The sequence below is a fragment of the Muntiacus reevesi genome, chromosome 3 (genome assembly GCF_963930625.1).
Source record: "Muntiacus reevesi chromosome 3, mMunRee1.1, whole genome shotgun sequence".
NCBI lineage: Eukaryota > Metazoa > Chordata > Mammalia > Artiodactyla > Cervidae > Muntiacus > Muntiacus reevesi.
This window is the reverse complement of record NC_089251.1, coordinates 117,872,835-117,892,368: the sequence shown is the minus strand read 5'-3', so window position 1 is coordinate 117,892,368 and position 19,534 is coordinate 117,872,835. Positions and strand designations below refer to the sequence as shown.

The 19,534-nt window shown below is 46.4% G+C and overlaps 1 protein-coding gene across 1 annotated transcript in view; it reads right to left on the bottom strand.

Moving 5' to 3' along the window:
- Positions 1-11,563: 11,563 nt before the first annotated feature.
- PDE6D (phosphodiesterase 6D) overlaps positions 11,564-19,534 on the bottom strand; it is a 54,885-nt gene continuing 46,914 nt past the window's right edge. The window contains exons 2-5 of the mRNA XM_065927607.1: positions 15,572-15,660; positions 14,868-14,993; positions 14,082-14,187; positions 11,564-12,160 (exon numbers count right to left, since the gene is read on the bottom strand). Of these exons, the coding sequence (XP_065783679.1) occupies positions 12,079-12,160; positions 14,082-14,187; positions 14,868-14,993; positions 15,572-15,660 (403 nt within the window). The 3' untranslated portion in view covers positions 11,564-12,078. The remainder of the gene's footprint in view (positions 12,161-14,081; positions 14,188-14,867; positions 14,994-15,571; positions 15,661-19,534) is intronic.

The following is a 19,534-nucleotide window of genomic DNA, read 5'->3' as shown; positions in this document are numbered from 1 at the left end:
CGTGTGTGTGTGTGTGTAGTGTGGGTGGGTCCACAGAGGAGCCTTGTGTGTGTGTGGTGTGAGGGGTCCACAATGGAGCCTCCTGTGTGGTGTGAGGGGTCCACAGAGGAGCCTTGTGTGTGTCATGTGTGTCCACAGCTGAGCTGCGTGTGTGTTGTGTGTGGGGTCTACAGAGGAGCCTCATGTGTGTGTGGTGTGAGGGGTCCACAGAGGAGCCTTGTGTGTGTGGTGTGAGGGGTTTACAGCAGAGCCTCGTGTGTGGTGTGAGGAGTCCACAGAGGAGCCTTGTGTGTGTGTGGTGTGGGGTCCACAGAGGAACCTCGTGTATGTGTGGTGTGAGGGGTCTACAGAGGAGCCTCGTGTTTGTGGTGTGAAGGGTCCACAGAGGAGTTTTGTGTGTGGTGTAAGGACTCAAGAGTCTGCTCCAACACCACAGTTCAAAAGCATCAGTTCTTCGGCGCTCAGCTTTCCTTATAGTCCAACTCTCACGTCCATACATGACCACTGGTAAAACCATAGCCTTTACTAGACGGACTTTTGTTGACAAAGTGATGTCTCTGCTTTTTAATATGCTGTCTAGGTTGGTCATAACTTTCCTTCCACGGAGTAAGTATCTTAATTTCATGGCTGCAGTCACCATCTGCAGTGATTTTGGAGCCCAGAAAAATAAAGTCAGCCACTGTTTCCACTGTTTCCCCATCTATTTGCGATGAAGTGATGGGACCAGATGCCATGATCTTAGTTTTCTGAATGTTGAGCTTTAAGCCAACTTTTTCACTCTCCTTTTTCACTTTCATCAAGAGGCCCTTTAGTTCTTCACTTTCTGCCATAAGGGTGGTTAGTGTAGGGCAAATAACAGCCCTGCTGGGCCTCCATCTCTTACTCTGCCTGAAGGCAACACTAGCATGAGGCATGTGCCACGGCCCAGAGCTGCTTTTCCTAGGGTCTTAAGTCTGCACTGTGAGCTCACCACACTCACTTTCCCATCCGTACTGCTCGCCCCTCCAAAGGTTTGGTCTGGAACTGCCCCTGCTGCCTTCAGCAGAACCCACTTCTCTGTAGTCCCGAGTTTAGTACACAATTTATCACTGCCTGGGACGTGTCCTCGGGGTACAGGGTCGCCTGGATCCTATTCCAGTTCTCTCCAAGGGGAAGGACAGGATTCCCAAGGACTCGGAGTTGGAAGATTTGTGGGGAATGGGCGCCCCCTGGTGGACATAGAGAAACTGCATGTGGCTCTCGCGTTCACAGCCTCCGCCAGAAACAAGATCTTCCTGCCTCTCAGGAAGGAACCCCAGTCAGATATGAAAGTCGGTGGTCATTTCCCAAGCCTTCCCTCTGGACAGCTGATGGCCCATCTCAGGGTTCTGATCCTTCTTTTCCTGGAGTGGAGACCAAAGGCCTCCCAGAGCCAGTGCTGAGGCCAGGGTTGGCTCCTCTGGAGTCAATGGGAGTCCCTTGGATTCTGGACCCTCTTGTTTCAAACTCCCTCTTGTTTGAAAGTGTTAGTCGCTCAGTCATGTCCGACTCTTTGCGGCCCTGTAAACTGTAGCCCGCCAGGCTCCTCTGTCCACTGCGCTTCCCTTCTCCAGGAAATCTTCCCGACCCAGGAATCGAACTCTGGGTCTCCTGCATTGCAGGCAGATTCTTTACCATCTGAATACTATTGTCTTGTTTAGTTCTGTTGAAATGTGTGGTGGGCAGAGCGTCCTCCTAGGGCAGGCACAGCTTTGGGCCATCTCTGGGCCCTATTGTAGGACTCCACACAGTGGCTGCTGCCCTGATGAGGCTCTAGGGCCTCAATTGATTGGATCTGGGGGTGGGGGACGGGGGTTCCCAGCTGTACTCCCTGGAACTCTGCCTCCTTTCCAGGCTGCCCCAGGCCTGAGGGCCAGGATCTGGGGTCACCTCTCCATGGCTCCGTTGCTGGCCCAAGGGCCCAAAGGCCTCCTAGGTCCCAGTCCTTCCAGGACCCTGATGCCCACTCTCCCCTGTGGCCTCCTGTGTCCTGGATGCAGGCCAGCCCTTCCTGCCTCAGGTCTCTGGCCACTCTGATCCCTCCTGGTGGAAGTTGCTTCATGAGGATGAAAACCCTGGTAACAGCTTTACTTGAGCTGGTCCAATTCTGCAGTGTGGCTGCTTGTCCCTCCTAACGTCAACCCTTTGTAGGCAAGGACAGGGCTGTCCTCAGCCTATGGAGACCTCAGTCTATGCCCACAGGGTCTGGTCTGAGCTCAGAGAGGTGATGAAGGCTCAAATAAGGAAACAGAGGTGAAACATTCTAAAACTGCCTGGGACATTGACCTTATATATATACTGGGTGAATAATATGTACATTATTTATGGAGATGGCCTAGCAGCCAGTGCCTGGTGTGGATTCCACAAAGTCCTGGGCATAGCCAAGAACCCAGCTAGAAGGGTGTGTGTGCCCTTGGGAGCTTTCCATCAAGGCTGCTGCCCATAGCAACATGAAGTGCCAGGTGGTCATTTGAGACAAGCTCATTTCACATGCACCCATGCTGGGGCCCAGCTGTGAGGCTCTTGGCAGCGAGCAGATCCCTTGAAGGAAGTAGATGCTAGTGAGGATTCCAGAAGGTACTGGGGACATCTGTTGTTTTTGCGACCAGCAGTCTTTACTGTTCTCTTGGCAATAATCTCCTGAGACTGTCCAGTCTGCCTCCTGGATAATTTCCCCTCTCCCAATCTTAATCAAACCTCACAGGAAGGATGTGGTTCGGTCCTGGCCAGTCAGTGCCTGGAGGCACCCTCTGGCTAAACTGATTGGCTCAAGTTGATCCAATCAGAGTGAGCCGTGAGATTTTTGCCTGAGTTGTTGGGAAGAGAACAAACTTGATTCTGAGCCTTGGGCATTGAACTTGGGCAGCTGAGTAAGAAGCTGAGGCTGCAGCCCACATGGATACCAGCAGAGTTGAGTCAAGATGCAGAGGAACCCTGAGTTTTCTGATGACCTTGCTTGAGTCCCCTGAGTTTAGCCATGCCTGAAGCTAGAACAATCTTTTGACTTGTTAATCATACATGTCAGTAAATTTCTTCCTAGCTCAGGCTGGTTCATGTTGGGTTTTCTGTGGTCTCTGAGTCATACCAGTAAACAGGTGAATACAGGGCTCCAGGCTCCGGTCTCCAAGGCCAACCAGGCTTCCATGAACAAAGACAGCCTGAAGGAGGAGGAGCATGGAGGTGTGGGGGATTGCTTCTCTAGTGAGGTTGAGAGGGAACAGGGGGAGGTGAATCAGCCTCGAAAGAGGCTCTGATACTCATGGCCTATCTCTCAGCAGGATGGCAGAGTACTGCTGGATTCAGTCTCAACTGGGGGTGGGCACTGGGGAGAGAGGGCCCAGGTCATCTGAGCTGCCCCTCATGTATCACCCGCCTGGAGACCCCCTTTCCCTCATCTCTAGCCCCAGGACTCTCTGGTCCTCTGATCTCCCAGCGACTCACTGAACTTCCAGCATACCCACCTGTGCCTCACAGTCAGGGTCTCACTGAACTAAGTCGATTGCTCTCGAAGGCCAGAGGTAAGAGGTGAGACTCTCCGTCTTTATGCCGCCTGGTGCCTCCCAACTGTTTCTGTCTCAAGGTGGGCCTGAGAGGTGAGATCCCCTGTGTGGAGAAGTGCTGGGCTAACCAATGTCCAAAGTGTCTTCTTTCTACAGAACTCGCTGGGTCTTTAATATACTAAGGAGTCTCCAGGAATAAGGTTTAACATGCAGCTCATCCCAAGTTTATTTGACCTGTATTTTTTTCACAGTAAGTCTATTAACATGTTGAAGGACATTCATGCCCAGAAAAAGCTGATCTTGCACAAGGACCATCTCCAGGGCTCAGGGAATATTTGCTGAACTAAGCAGATGACGGGAAAGGATTCCCTTGGGAACTGGTTCCACAGTCTGGCTCTCAGAGCCCTGCAAGGGGCTCACACAGGCTCCCTGGACTGCAGGCGGCCTGGGACCCTGTGCGCACAGCAGTGGCCCTTGTTAACACAGCCTGGGAGGTGACCTATCAGTAGGTTAGGGGGATAACAAAAGGGGAACTAGTATAGACCCTTCTAGAAAGCATTTGACTCTAAATATCAAGATTCACAAAATATGTACATACTTTTTTGAGATAGAAATTCACCCGCAATGCCATTCTGCATCCTTGGACAATCTCTACCCCTTCTCAGTTATTCTCTGTATCCTTGCAAGTCTCCCCACAAGTCTCCCCAGATCTGACTCTTGTGGTTTCTACTGAAGCCCGGGGCTTGGCCTGCTGGGCAGTCACCCAGCCTCTAGAATGGGGGGGCAGGGGAGGGTGTTTCTAGTCGCAGGGGGAAGTGACAGTGGCTTCTACAATTCTAACCCCTTTGTCAACATTGTCCCTGGTGAGCCTCTGTATTCGTCAACCTGGTAGTGAGTGTCTCTCCCCAGGAGAAGCTCCTTCCTTTCCTTGGAGACCAGTGAGGTCTGACCCATTTTAAAATTTATATTTATTTTATTTATTCATTTTTGGCATGTGGGATCTTAGTTCCTCAACCAGGGATCAAACCTGTGACCCCTGCATTGGAAGTGCAGTCTTAACCACTGGACCACCAGGGAAGTCCCTGAATCCATTTTAAAGAAAAAACATTGACCTTGGCACTTAATGGGTCCCATTATTTAGGTGGGTGGGCTTTCTACTATTTTCCTGTTCTGCTTGGGGAGGGGGTAGAAATCTTGCCAAAATCACAGACTTGACTTTTAAATGGTAGTCTCTTGTTATGCAATGATATTTTTCAGATGGGTACTCCCAGTGGCTACTGGCCACCCAGGGAGGTCAAGGAGGTGTTTGTGAGCAGAGGCAAGGTTTTCCTCTGTGTGTCTTCCAGATCACCGCCAAATCCACAACACAGCTACCAGAATTCTGGGTCATAATGATACTATATGAGAGCCTGGAAACGCTGAGGATCACTATTGGTCATAAAACCATTTCAGTGTCATGAAACATCTCCTTTTACCTAAATGTGAACCCTCCAAGAGCTTCCCAGGTGGCGCAGTGGTAAACAATCGGCCTGCCATTGCAGGAGACACAAGAGATGCACGTTTGATCCCTTGGTCAGGAAGATTCCCTGAAGTAGGAAGTGGCAACCCGGTCCAGTATTTTTGCCCAGAAAGTTCCATGGATAGAGGAGCCTTGTGGTCTATAGTCCATAGGGTTGCCAAGAGTCTGACATGACTGAGGGACTGAGCATGCTTGCATGCATGCACAAACCCTCCAAGAAAAACCTAAGTCTAATTCTACCAAATACATTATAGATGGTTGCTGAATACAAGCCAATTAAAAGAGAGTAACACTTCGTAGATAATCTGCTGGAAGAGATGAGGTGGATTCCAGTTGTAGCCAAGGGTTGTGGTCCCAAGTGTATGTGGTCCCAATATGTATGACAGACAATGTACCAGGAAAGAAAAGAAATGACCATGATCAACTTCTGTAATAGTAGCACAGAGCAGTGAAATGAAATTCCTTTTCTCTAAACAGGTAGACCAATCACGTAAGCTTGATTCTACCAGGGTGTCCCGTGTACCATGCAGACGGCATACTGATAGCTCAAAATACACACTTTAGCCCAACACAAAAGTCATAATTATAATATACCTGAAACATTCAAGGTGACAATAATTTTCCTTATTCCCTTATAATTGAGAAGAGCTGTTGGGGGTTGATTTGAATAAATCAAGTCACCTAAGAAATCATTCTAAAAAAATTAAGTAAATGCTATTTTTTTTTAACTTTGAATACATTTCCTCCAAATAACTTCAAGACTTTAAAAGCATCTGATGGAAACAAGCAGCTGTTTCGGAGTTCAGAGCTGGGTGCTCAATACCCATTTGTTGGTACTGCTGCCAGTGATGGTGATATTTGTGTGTTTAAGTATGTTTCTAATCCTCTGAAAGACATAATTTTAAACTAAAGGTTTTATCAGAGAGCCCCAAATGCTCTCTGTTCACAGAAATCTTTGTCTCAGAAATGTTTTTCACGGTGCAACTAGACCAAAACAAATAACTAACAATTCTCTTTATTAAGTAGTTAGGTCCGAACAACTTATTCAGTATTAACGTCCTACTTACTAGCCATCATATTACTTTGGGAAAAGAAAAGCCACATAAATTGAGAGCAAACATATTTTTATTTCATTTACAATCACAAGGACTTACGAATGGAGTGTGTGTGCCTGTGGGACCCAGCACAGCTTTTCCAACCTGGAGTCAGATCAGACCACACCCATTTCCTCTTCGCAGTGATTTTCAGCAGTGTGTAACAGATGTCCTGGACCATTACATTGCTTTTAAAAACTAAAAGATCCTGTGCCACCCCTGTGAATTCACTGCAGTGCCCTGGGGTGCCTCAGTGTACAGATTGGGAAACAAATGTATTGGGTTGGCCAGAAAGTTCATTTGGGTTTTTGGTACGCTGCCATGGAAAAGCCCAAACAGACTTTTTGGCCAACCCGATATTTACTAAATTTCTGCTACTCACTCCACTGCATTGAATTTCTCAGGTGCTTTAAAGCCATAGTCAAAGCTGCTCAGTTTTAGACCAAATAAAAGCACCTGAAGGAGCTGCTAAGCGGCTTTATGTTTTCACTTTGAGGACCATTTTAATGGTGCATTTATGGAAGGCGGCAAGAGGAGTAGCAGGTCACTACAGAAATTCTAAAACTTGGTGAGCATATGCACGCCCTGGGGCGCTCTCTGGTTGTGGCGTGAAGGATAAATGGGGGTGGGGGGCCGGCATGCCGCTGGCTGGACCCGCCCCAGATGGTTATAGGAACTGTAGCAGGGGTGGTGGGGATGGAGGACATGATGGGGGAGACGCTTATGAAGGTGAGTCAACAGACTCCCGTCTACTGGAAGACGGGCAGCCCACACTCCCTACTAACCTCCAGAAGGCCCCATCATCCCCCACACCTGGGCAGATTTTAAAAAAATAATTATTTATTTGGCTGTGCTGGGTCTTTTGCTGCTGTGCAGGTGTTTCTCGAGTTTCCGAGAGCTTGGGCTTCTCACTGCAGGGACTCCTCTTGTTGCAGAGCGCTGCCTCTCTTGAGCGCGCCGCCTTCGGTAGTTGCAGCACTCGGGCTCAGAAGCACAGACTCAGTAGCCGTGACACACGGGCTTAGTTGCTCTGCGGCGTGTGGGATCTTCCCGGATCAGGGGTTGAACCTGCAACTCCTGCATTGGCAGGCAGATTCTTTAACGGCTGAGCCACCAGGGAAGTCCCAGGCAGATGTTTCTGTCCGGCCATCCCCTCCAGGCCTGAGGGGTGGAGAGCAAGGATGTCAGCATGGGTGTCTGTGCCACGCTTCCTCCTCACCCTGCTCCCCATCCTTCACCAGGTGGAAGGGGCAGGCGGTCACTCCTCCCACAGGGCAGGGCTTTCCCGTCACACCGGGAGGTCTTTGTAGTATCAAGCCTGGCACATCTGGTTCTTACTTTGTTGATGACAGGTTAAAGGATGTAAAAAATCTTTCTGTTTGGGTCAAACCTGGCTATCCAGACTGCTGGCTTGCTGCGGGGGCTTGTCAATCCCGTTTCGGGGTCAAGGGCTGAATACTGACTTCTTTCTGTTTTTTCACCTCCTCATTTCAGACACGCTGCCACTGCACTGCCCTGTTTTCTTCAGAGCAAACTGATTACAATCTGAAATTATCTGCTTTCTGTCTCTTTTCATTAGGCTCACATGGTAGGGACTTCGCTCACCTTGTCCAGCAAGTATCTCCATCACTTAAAACAGTGTCTGGCACATAAAAAGTGCTCAATAAGTATGTGTGGAGTGAATGTATAATGCCTAAAGAATTTGACAAGCATGTTTTCAATATATACTAACTAAAAAAAAAGAAAAATCCCGAATTTACCAACATTTTAGGGGCAGGGCAGGTGGAAGAAAATGAAAAGCCTGCAAACGAACAAGGAGCAAACGCTCAGGAAAGGGGCTCCCAGGACCCCAGCAGGTAAAGCAAGAAGGGCTGGACGGGGGCAGGGGCTCAGCAGAGTTCTCTGATGCTTTGGAGGAGAGGTGGCCACAGGCCAGGTCAGACAGCAGAGGGTCGAGCAGTAAATGAGAGGCAGAGAGTGCAAAGAGTGCGAGGAGATAATTCTGGGGAGCTTGACTCTGTGGAGAAGGAAGAGGATGGAGCAGGAGCTGAAGGCTACGCGGGATTGAAGGAAAGCCTTTTTTTAAATTCATCTTTTTTTTTTAGGGCAACTTGAACATGTTTTGTCAGCTGAGAGTTGAAGGATCCAGAGAAGAGAGGGCTTTCCTGATTTTTTCTGCACTGCATGTCATCTCTTCCTTTGAATGCCCACCTTGTCCTTCTCTTGTGGCAGGCACTTATAACTGCTCAACTGGAGATGACGCTCGAGAAGACAGGCCTGTGCTAACTGGTACACAAGTGTAGCCTGAATGGGCCAGATCCCCTCTGTCAGACTGCGCGTCCTCCAACTCCCACGCTCGCCCGGGGCCAGACTCAGGGCTTCACCACATGCCCCATCACAGAAACCACCCAGCATTCTGGCCAGTAACACAGATGGGAAGGTGGATGAGACGGCTGACTCACATCACACAGGAAGCCTTAACCAAAACTCTCTAAATAGAAGTCTGTGTTTGAAAGAGTCTTTTAAGTTCTCCCAAGTCTTTCTCAAAGGCCATGCTGCCTGGGGCTCTTCTGTCTTCCTCTAAAGATGACAAAGTTCCTCTGGACGGCCCCAAGCAACTGGACAGGTCAGAACTTGCACAGGTCAGAACAGGCCACTTGCACAGGTCAGAACTGGGTCTGCCTTTGTTCCTTAAGCATGTTGCTTGGAGATCTCAGTTTATCTTATGGTCACCAGTGGACATATTGTGTCTCTAATACACACTGAATGCCAGTATTTTGGATTAAAAAAAAAAATGTACAAGTGGGTCAAGCTTTTATTTTGCTTTCCAAAAATGCCTTGTCTTTTCTCAGCATCAACCTGTCTCCTTCCTTTTTCCTGGACTGTGTCTTCTCCCCAGAATCCGCTCAGGGAAGGCTCTCGGGCCTGGACACATCCTGATGGAGAAAGGACTTCCCAGGGGAGGCTTCTCCACCTGCTTAGACTTCCTTCACTGCCCTGCTCCACTCACCCACCCAGCCAGCACTGTCAGGGACGCACTGTGTTGTATTTGTACCCATGTTGAAATACAGGGACAGTGCTGTATTTCAAAGATTGTTCTACAGACCACCTGTAGCAGAATCAGCCAGGGTGCTTCCATAGGCAGGTATCTGGGCCTGACACCCACCGAGTCATCTCTGGGGATGGGCAGATGTCCATAAATGTTTGAGAAAGTGGCTGTACACTGTGCCAGGTCTGATCTGAATGCGTCTCCTTCAAATAACATTTTGTGATCTTTAATATATCTACCCCCCACCCCACACAGATTTTTAGGCATTTGGACCAGCACTAACACTATAGGGGCTGACCTGAACCCATCAAGGATCCTGGTCCCTGCAGCTCCCGTGTCCTCTCCTTCTGCCCGGCCTGTACCACCTCCCTTCTTCTCCAACTGTAGCATTCAGCCATCCTCCCCATCAGTTCAAGTCCCACTCGTGCTTGGAACCGCTTGATCGGCATTGTTCCCAAAGCACACGCTTTTCTTCCTTGTTTGTTTCATGATTTGCTGTTGTTGTTCAGTCGCTCAGTCATGCCCAACTTTTGTGACCCCATGGACTGCAGCAGGCCAGGCTTCCCTGTCTTCCACTATCTCCCGGAGTTTGCTCAAACCCATGTCCTTTGAGTCGGTGATGCCATCCAACCATCTCATCCTCCGTCATCCCCTTCTCCTCCTGCCTTCAATCTTTCCCAGCATCAGCATCAGTCCTTCCATTGAGTATTCGGGTTTGATTTCGTTTAGGATTGACTCGTTTGATCTCCTTGATCTCCAAGGAACTCTCAAGAGTCTTCTCGAGAACCACAGTAAAAAAGCATCAGTTCTTTGCAAATGTTCAATATTTCCTGAGCACATGAACCTTAGAGAGATGGCAAGCTTCTAAGAAGGACTGGGCCATGGTTCTTTTTGTTTTTCTCAGAGCAGCTAGCAAAGCAGTGCTAGCTGGGTGGGTGAGTGGAGCAGGGCAGTAAAGGAAGTCTAAGCAGGTGGAGAAGCCCCTTGGGAAGTCTTTTCTCCACCAGGATGTGTCCAGGCCCAAGAGCCTTCCCTGGGTGGATTCCGGGGAGAAGATACAGTCCAGGAAGAAGGAAAGAGACAGGTTGACGTTGAGAAAAGACAAGGCATTTTTGGAAAGAAAAAGAAAAGCTTGACTCACTTTTATCTTTTTTTTTTTTAATCCAACCTTTGGTATTTAAAAATTAGGTTTTGAAGATAACAGATCTAAGAATGGAGTCATCACTGAAAGATGGAGATACAGTACTAAAAATGTTCTGCTTCTCCTCCCACCCACAGATGCAAACAGGCCCTTTGCGGTAACAGATGGAAGGAGAGCAGGGATCTAGGAGCAGGGGCTCCACCAAGAGGGCCCACTCAGTGTATTTTCCCTCCTCTGGCCTCAGACCTTACTACTTTAGGAACCAGAAAAGTTTGCTTAAAAAAATCTTTTTTTGGATGTGGACCATTTTTTAAAGTCCTTTATTGAATTTGTTACAATATTGCTTCTCTCTTGTTTTCTTGGTAGTGAGACACATGAGAAGGCGTGTACCTTGGAAGGTGACGTCTTAACCCCTGGACCTCCACGGTAGTCTCGGAACCAGAAGACTTTTCAGTGCTGGTATTTTATAAAGGACAGGGAAGGCTACTGATAGCTCACAGGTAAGTTCCTAAAAAAGAACCCTTTCTTGTTGTTCTGTGTCTTTTTTCCTTTAAACTCTTTTGGCCACCCTGCTCAGCATGTGGGATCTTAGCTCCTAATCAGGGATCAAACCCACATCCCTTGCATTGCAAGGCAGACGCTTAACCCCTGAACCACCAAGGAAGTCCCCAGAAGAACCCTTTTTAGTTTTCTTTCTATTGTCAGACTTAAAAGCACTGCAGACATAACTACTGCTTCCCAACATAGGCTCCCTCTGACCTCGGTTTTCAAGGTCTCCAAGCATCCCTCCTCATCCAGGTACTTCCCCGTCGTTGTTCTCCAGGTGAGTTTAGGGAGACCATTTCTTCATTTTGTAACTTCTGGTCTCTCATTTAGGAAGGTAAGAGTCCTTACTCGACCAGCTTAGAACTTCCAACCTCTCTGGAAACCTCTTGAACAAATGCACATTATAAAAGAAGGGGAAAAGTTAAAAACAATAGACAAACAGAGGGCACATGTATGTTGTAGAAGAGAGCCACTAAATACCACGTCTAAAAGACAAATGTCAAGGTCATGGGTCCTGCTCAAGTGTGTTGTACATTCTTGGAAAGCAGTGGCTGAAGCACTCAGGATCTATCATAGCAAGATCTATCAGTCCTCTCTGGAGCAAAACAGAGCTGTGATCCTATAGTCTGATAAATGTCTTTCTTCCCATCATGGGGCCAGGTTCACATTCCAAAAAAAAGAGAGATGAAAGCAGTGTCATGCCAAAGACGTAGGAATATTTTAATTCACGTTTTAATTAATTAATAATAATAATATCAGTCTATTTTACAAGTTAAATGTATGAGAATGTATGAAATAGAAACGGTAGGAAAAAACTAAACGCGGGTCAGGAACATGAAGTTTTCCAAAACCAGGGGCCAAAAGAAGATGTGTTGCCTGCAGGGCCCAAGAAGGAGGCAGGGAGGGTGACGGGAACAGCTCGTGGTGTGTGTCTGTCCCCGGGTCTACTCCAGGAAGGAGTCGAGGCATGCCCTCTGCCCTGGTCTGGGACTGGGAGTTTATACTCTGGTCAACGGAAGATGGTGGCTTAAGAGAAAAAAGCCATCTGGTTACCTACACAGAGCTGGTCCCCTGGTGGCTGTAGGTGGGTTTTGCCGTAGAAGGAATCAGGGGTGAAAGTGCCAAAACTCAAAGGTGTAGAGGAAAAAAGTAAACAGTTTCCTCCATCCCCCTAAAAAAATGAATTCTTGAAATGCACACACATTCTTCTCTCAAACGTAGAAAAGCTTCACTCTGGATGTGCTTACGAGAAGATCGTCATCAAAAAACTTTGTCTCTATGATAACATTTCCACTGTAAATCAGAAGAGAGGGCAGAAGAGTGAGCGTGTTAGCAACAGATTTCATTTCCACAAAGTAGTTTCAATCTGGGTCTACTGGGCCTGTGGACATGCACTCACGTATATAACCTTGGCTTGGGGATATTAAGATCACATGGGGTTAGACATCTCACATGACCTTTAACTTACGTGATGAGGTTCATCTTCTTCAAGTTCAGAAATTAGAAGAGGGTGCATGTCTTAACCCACAGTACACCCAAGGCCCTCTGAGTGCTCTGCATGCAGAGGTGCCTATAAATATGACTTTCTGATTCACATGAAAACCTGAGACTGCAGGGGTGGTATCTTTTCCTATAAAACTCACTCTGGTGGAAGCTGTGGGTTGGCCTGTCCTGCATCCTTTTCCTCACTTTGGGTAACAGCACTCTGTTATTCTCTTAGGGGAACCACCCTATCTCCAGTCTATGGTCAGCCAAGTGGCCCCTCCCTCACCTGGCAAAGGTGAGGCACAGAATATAATTTGAGCCAATCAGAATCTCTCCCCTGAGCAATATCATTCCCATGGCTGCTCCTTGAGGAATCCATCCATGATTCCTGCCACCTGTATCCTCTGGCTGCTCAGGTCTCAGCCCTAACCTTTCAACTCTGTTCTGTAAGCCAGAGTCAGTTTCTGTGGCTTATAGCTCAATAACCCCAAACGATACACCTGTATTGTACACAGGGTGCAATTTCATTCTTCTTGGTGGGTATGTCAGTGTTTCCAAATCAAACTCCTCTTGAACTGAGTTAAAAGCAAGAGTGGTGCTATTTTTGGGTTCTAAAAAGTAAGACAGAACTTAAATAACCTGAATATATTATCATAGACTTGCTGGTGTTAGCACCTGAAAGAAATCAGGCCTGGTCAAGAAGAAGTCAAGTTAGGGTTAACAAAATCTAAAAAATGCCCTTCTACCTGTGACACTGTACTTTCCCAGGGTGGTTAATATCTACCAGATGCATTTTGCTGGTAATTAATTATAAAAAAAATGGGTAAATAAGGAACTCAAGATCTGACTGACTGATTAAATATAAATTTATATTATTTTATAATTTATACTATTATATAAAGTTATAGTATTTTATAGTTTATACTATTATGTAAATAAAAATCTATCCAAGACATAAAATAAAAAAACCTCTATCTACAAATTCAATGTGGTTTTCATAAAGGACCTGTTTAAAGAGGTGATCCAATATCACACAATTATCTATCCATGTACATGATTTGCTACCAGGCAGTACTGCTAAAACCTTTAAAAGACTAAAATCTTTTCCCAAGAGAAAATGGTAGGTTGGCAGTGACTGACTGATTTGGGGGACAAAGGACAAACTAATTATTCTTTGAGCAGGAAGCAAATTTATAAAAATGGTAAGTGAGTCTCTGAAAAACTACAATCAAACATTATCCTCTAAAACAGAATTAGGACTTTGCCACATTCTGCCCAGGGTCAAACGAAGTACAGAATATCAGAAGTTTGATAGTCAGGAAAGGGAGCAAATTAGCATTGATTTAATTTATGTTATGTGCTAGTTTCCTTCCATACGATCTCATTTTATCTTCACTCTACCTCTGTGAGATAGGATTATTAATTCTCTGTTTAGAGAGAAGAGTAAGGCCCAGAGAAGTAAAGTACATAGCCCAAGATTACACAGCTAGTCAGGGTTAATCAAGAATTTAGTCTAAAGGTCTAGTCTGAAGTTTTTAATTCTTTCCACTCTATCATACTGTCTTTTTCACGTGACTGAAGTCAGTAGGCTGTGACCTCGGATACCCTGGATAGTCTTACCCCTCTTCTCAACCTAGGTTGCCTGCCTGCTGAATGGAACCATGAGTCCAATGTGCCTGGACTTGCTGCTTCTAGACACCTCCACCGTCCCTGCGGCCCACTCACTCACGTTAGCACGCTGGCTGGCATCATCTGGGACTCGGGCGCAGCCTCTATCAGGGACTGCCAGGTGTTTGTTGAGTTAGGGATCACAAAGCCAAACTCGAAGAACCATTCTGAAGGAAGAAGGAAAAATGGGTGAGCTGGCACCCTGGGCAGAGTCTTGGGGCTCCGTGTCCCCATCCTTTTGAGCAAGCCTCTTCCTACTGCAGGAACCACCAATGAAGCCATCAGAAACCTCCCAGACCAGAGACCACGAGAAAGGACATGGAAGCCCCCTTCAGGCTGTGCCCTGAACCACACCAGAGGCCTGCTCCCCATGCTCTGAGATCTAAAGAACTAGGACCAGTAGCATTTTCTTATAAGTAGGCTGGATGTAAACTGTGCACAGAGGCACAGAACAGGCCTTTTCAGTTGTCACTTCAGATCTAAGACACAGAGTGCACTCTTACACTTGGCGGTGAAGAAAACTCCCTGCAGGGAGTCCCTGCTGGTGGAATCTGTATGTGACAGTATGAAGAGCACTGTGCTTCCTCACGACCCTGTCAGTGACAAAACCGGCACCACCCCCAGGCCCTCCAGGGCCAGTAATCCTCTCACTGGGCTCAGAGCCCCTCACAGATGCCAGCTTTGTTTCTGCTTTGTGCCCAAGCTCCTGATCTGCCAGGGTGTAGGAACCCTATCCAAGCTGAGTTGCAAAATGGATGTTATCAAAGCAGGGCTTTAGTTCCCTGAGTCTTGACTTCTGCCCCTGTCACCCTAAGCCCAGATACGAGGCATGTAGGCAGCAAAATACCTTCCAGGCATTGCCCTTTGAAGTAGACTTTTTGTTCCAGGCGGAATTTTTCCATTTGCTCTGCTGAAGAGAAGTTCAGTTCTCGAGACACTGCCTTGCATTTGAGGATTTTCTTGGGAACACGGGCTGGTAAAGAAAAAGAAATACTGAAACCATTTCTGGGAACTTCTTAGAGATGATTTAGAGCATATCTTATCTATGCTAACTCTCAGAGAATGCCTCGGTAACAGAATTATACTTTTTAATTAAAGGCAGAGGTCCCAAACTGGTCCAATGCATCTGACTGAAAGATCTTCAAGGAATACCAGATTTAGTGCACCTAAAGGTCTTGCCCAGCTCCTCTTATCAGGAAGGAGGCTGAATGGGAGCCTTCTTACTAGTCTGTCCTGTGGGTTTTAACCCCTTGATTTTTATTTCAGGGAGATAAAAACACAAATTTTCTTTCAGAGAAAAAGTCAAGATCTTACTTTATATCTTACTTTATATCTTTGGGTATGCTCTAATGCTAACATTTCAGCACAGAGTTGGTTCTGGGAAGTAGGAGAAAGAAACATAAGGAAGGCACTAGAAGTCTCAGCATCACGTGGATGGACGTGCTGTTCCTGTAGAGGCCTGTCCACTGGCGGTGCTGCGTCAACTCAGCTACCTGACGCCCCGGCCTTGCTCTGCGTCATTAGCCCTGTGCAGAAAAGGGTGGAAAGTACCTTCGTGCTCCACGCCAGGGACTGACAGGTCTTCTGTTCCTTGCCAGAGTATCTTCCCTGTCTCAGCATCCCGAAGGTTCATCCAATTTCTGATCAAGTATATTAAGGAAAAAGAAGACCCTGAAGCTGCCTACTTCATCCTCCAGGTGTCTCAGATTTGCTCCTATGGACTCCTGTTTACTTCTCAGCAACCTGGCCTGACCGTTAAGTGCCAAGAAAGCAAATACAAATGTGGAATAGAGTGCAGAAGACATCTAAAGGAAGATGCAGAGACCCAGGGGAGATATTTTTATCTGCAACATGAGAGCTCACAGATGGTACATGTCTAGCAATTGCAAGAAAGAGTTAGAAAATGAACAGTGCAAAATTTAAAATTTTCCAACAGAAACTGACAGCTGAGATAAAAAGACCTGAAGAAACAGGTATGAGAGAAATCCCAGGACATGACTCATGGAGATCACCCTACAGTGAAAATCACAGTCCACAATCCAGACCTCTCAAACAATGTTTTTTTTTTTTTTTTTTGGCTGTGCCACTTAGCTTCTGGGATTTCAGTTCCCTGACTAGGGACTGAACTTGGGCCCAGCAGTGAAAGCGTACAGTCCTAACCACTGCCAAGGAGTTCCCTCAAGTAGCTTTCTTCCCCCCTCACAATCAATATAAAGTCATTTATTTTTAAATTGGCAATTAAATGATCAAGTTTACATTTAAAAAAATGGAACAAAAACCCCTTCACTTTGTATTCCAAATGGTAAGCCCCCGGCCTCAATTTCAGGAAAGCCAGGGTCTGAGATTGGAACTTGGCTGTCCTCCTTGCTGGAGCCAGGCCCGTGACAGACATCATAGTCACAGGCAAAAGGGGGTCCTCTCGGCTCTGTCTGAGTTAAGTATCTGCTGCAAAGGAAGCCAATGGGCTATGTCTGGGTTAGGCTGCTCCCCTAGCCTAGAAACCACGAAAGGCAAAACTGAGATATCAATCTGGGAGATTGGCAGCCAGAGACCAGCAGGGAGCCTAAGGGGGTCACATGGGCTCAGCATAGTGTTTACACTTATGCATTTTCTAGCTGCTGTTTCCTGCATGACAAGCGGGAAGGCGGGGACAAAGGATCTATCAAGTCCATTAACCTGGGAGCAGGAAGAGTTGCTGAGTAGACCTTGGCCTCCTCAAGCTGGGCACAGGACACCCAAAGGTCACGGGGATGATATCAAACTGCTGTGGGATGTTCTCGGGACAAGCCTAGCCTAGGCAGCAAGAGGGGAGAGGCGTCAAGCTTGCCATACTGTCTGTCTGCTATGTAGAAAAACCCAATGGGGACTCACTTAGTCCTCACCCCAACCATCTATGATTCTCTGAGGGCCTGAGCAGAAAACAGGTTTCCCAATGACTTGGGAAGATCACATTTCTATTACAATTCATTGCATGTAGGCAAATGTCTCTTACCTAATTTTTAGCCTGTGTGCATTCTAAGTCACTTCAGTCATGTTCGACTCTTTGCCACCCTATGGATCTTAGCCTGCCAGGCTCTTTTGTCCATGGAATTCTTCAGGCAAAAATACTGGAGTGGGTTCCCCCTGCCCTCCTCCCAACCCAGGGATCAAAAGTGCATCTCCCGCATCTCCTGCATTGGCAGGCGGGTTCTTTACCATCATTTTGAGGTTATAATATCCTCATTTCCAGTTCCCTACTTCCTGAGAGATACATGCATATATGTACATACATGTCACACATATGATTATAAAAATACATGTGGAACACATAAAATGAATGTTCACAGGTGGGTGCCTCAGTCTGAAACATCCCGAACCTGAACCTCATCCCTGGTCTAATTTTACATGCCTGGTTATTCTGGGCCTCAAGGCAATGGCTTCACAAACATCACTTTAACACTAAACAGCCCATTTCCAAGACGGAGACACAGAAACAGTGACCCCACATCTCCAGCCTTTACAGATGACTCTCAGGTGGCGCCTCCTTGAGTCAACATGAAGGAGTATAACATAGACAGAGATGGAAGTTGGCCATCGAGCTGAACACATGAAGAACTTAACTGAAGGCTGCATTTCAAAGAAGTCAGCTTCCAAGACCAAGATGACCGCTGCCGTTCTCTCCTATTGTCAGGTCAGGGACAATAAGCTGTGAGAACTGGGACCCTGCCCCGGGACTGCCCCAGTCCCCTGGGATGAAAGACAAAGTTGAGAGATACTTTTAGAAAGAAAAAAAGACAAAAGGATAGAAAATGAGTGTAAAGATACAAAAACTGGACGCCAGTACAGGAGGTCCAACATCTAGCTAATATAACTTTAAGAACAGAAAAAAACAAGGGGAAGAAGTCATCAAAAAAAATGAATTCAAGAAAATGTCCCAGATTGAAAAGGTCCAGCAAGGGCTTGAATCGCATCACTGTGAACTTGCAGAACATCGAGGTTAAAGACAAGCTTCCAGAAGGAAAATGAGTTGTTACCCAAAAGGTCAAAATCAGAATGCATAAGACTTTTCAACGGGGACTCTGGAGGACAGAAAAAAATGGAGCAGTGCCTTTAAAATTCTTAAATAAATGATTCCTGAAACTAATAAACCTTTACTTTCTCAAGAAACTAATGGTAACATGCTCCTTCAAAGTGACAGGGAAGACCAAGGAAGAGGATGACATGGAATCCAGGAAGCAAGGGATCTAAAAACAAGAAACAGCAAAGGGGTCCTCAGAGTGATGGTGAAGGAAACCCCAAGACAAGAGCTCCTTAGCAGGCCTGGAGGGCGACTGGTCCAGGGTCCAGACAAGAGCAAGCCATAATACTCATGGAGACATTTTAAAAGATGAAATTAAAAACAGCAAAAACAAAAAGATGAAATTCATAGAACATCTGATGTGTTTATATGGAAAGAGGGTTTATTCAATTAGGGGAAGTTTGGGGGTCAAATTAGTGAGAAGTATAGAAAATTTAAGCAAATTAAAAAAAAACAATTATTAGCATCAGGGAAAAATTAAATGTGGTAATGGAGAAAGGAGTAGTCACAGCATACTACACAGCTTCATCGCAGTGCTCACAAAGTGATGATAAAAACACAGATCATAGATTCAACACATTTATCCTGGGAGGATGGGGAAAGGAGAAGAGAATGTATGTGTGATTAAGAGTAAAGTACTGAGACAGAACAAAACTCATTTTCATTGTGGAAAGTCGATAAATAATGCTTAAAAGGGAAACACTAAGATATAAACACAGTGCACTATTTGGAAATATCAAGATAAACACCAAATAAATCAGTTAGAAAGAAGTGAAAATAGCTTTCTCTGGGGAGTAGAAAATCGCAATGAAAAAGAGCAATGAAATGCTCTTTGTCTTTAGAAACCAGGTAGAACTATGACTCTACATGAAGTATACATACAACTCTGATAAAAATAAAGACTAAATTTAAAGATAGTCCCAAGTTTTCTTTTTTTTTTTTGTTTTTAAAAACAATGAACAAAGCATTAAAGGAAAAGAAAATTAATATTCTCCATGCATGGCTGAGCCTGAGAAAGATGGTTAATATTTGTTAAGAGACTGAACTTCAGATAAATACAGTTGATAGTTTATATGTCTTTTTTTTTTTCCTCCCGGCTGTCTAGCAACCAAACTTTCTTCCCAACCAGCACCCCGCAGCCTCCTTTCCCCTGTGGGAGGCAGTGAGTGCTCTGCACTAAAGCAACTAGAAGATTCAGCTTCTTCTCTCGTGGTCACGGTGCAGCTGGGGGCAAGCACATGACCTAGGCTGGGACACCTGGGGCCCTGAAGCGGTTGTCACACAAGGATTTGAGGAAAAGCCAGCAGTTCCTCAGGGTGGGGCAGCAGGTTGTGCCAACCTGACACTTCCTGCAGTGTGTCCCTTGTCCCTCTGACTGCCAGTCAGTTCTGAAGCAGCAGAGAGCCTCTGAGTCTTTTCCATGGGTTGGGTAGCTTGCACTGCAGAACTCTGAACAA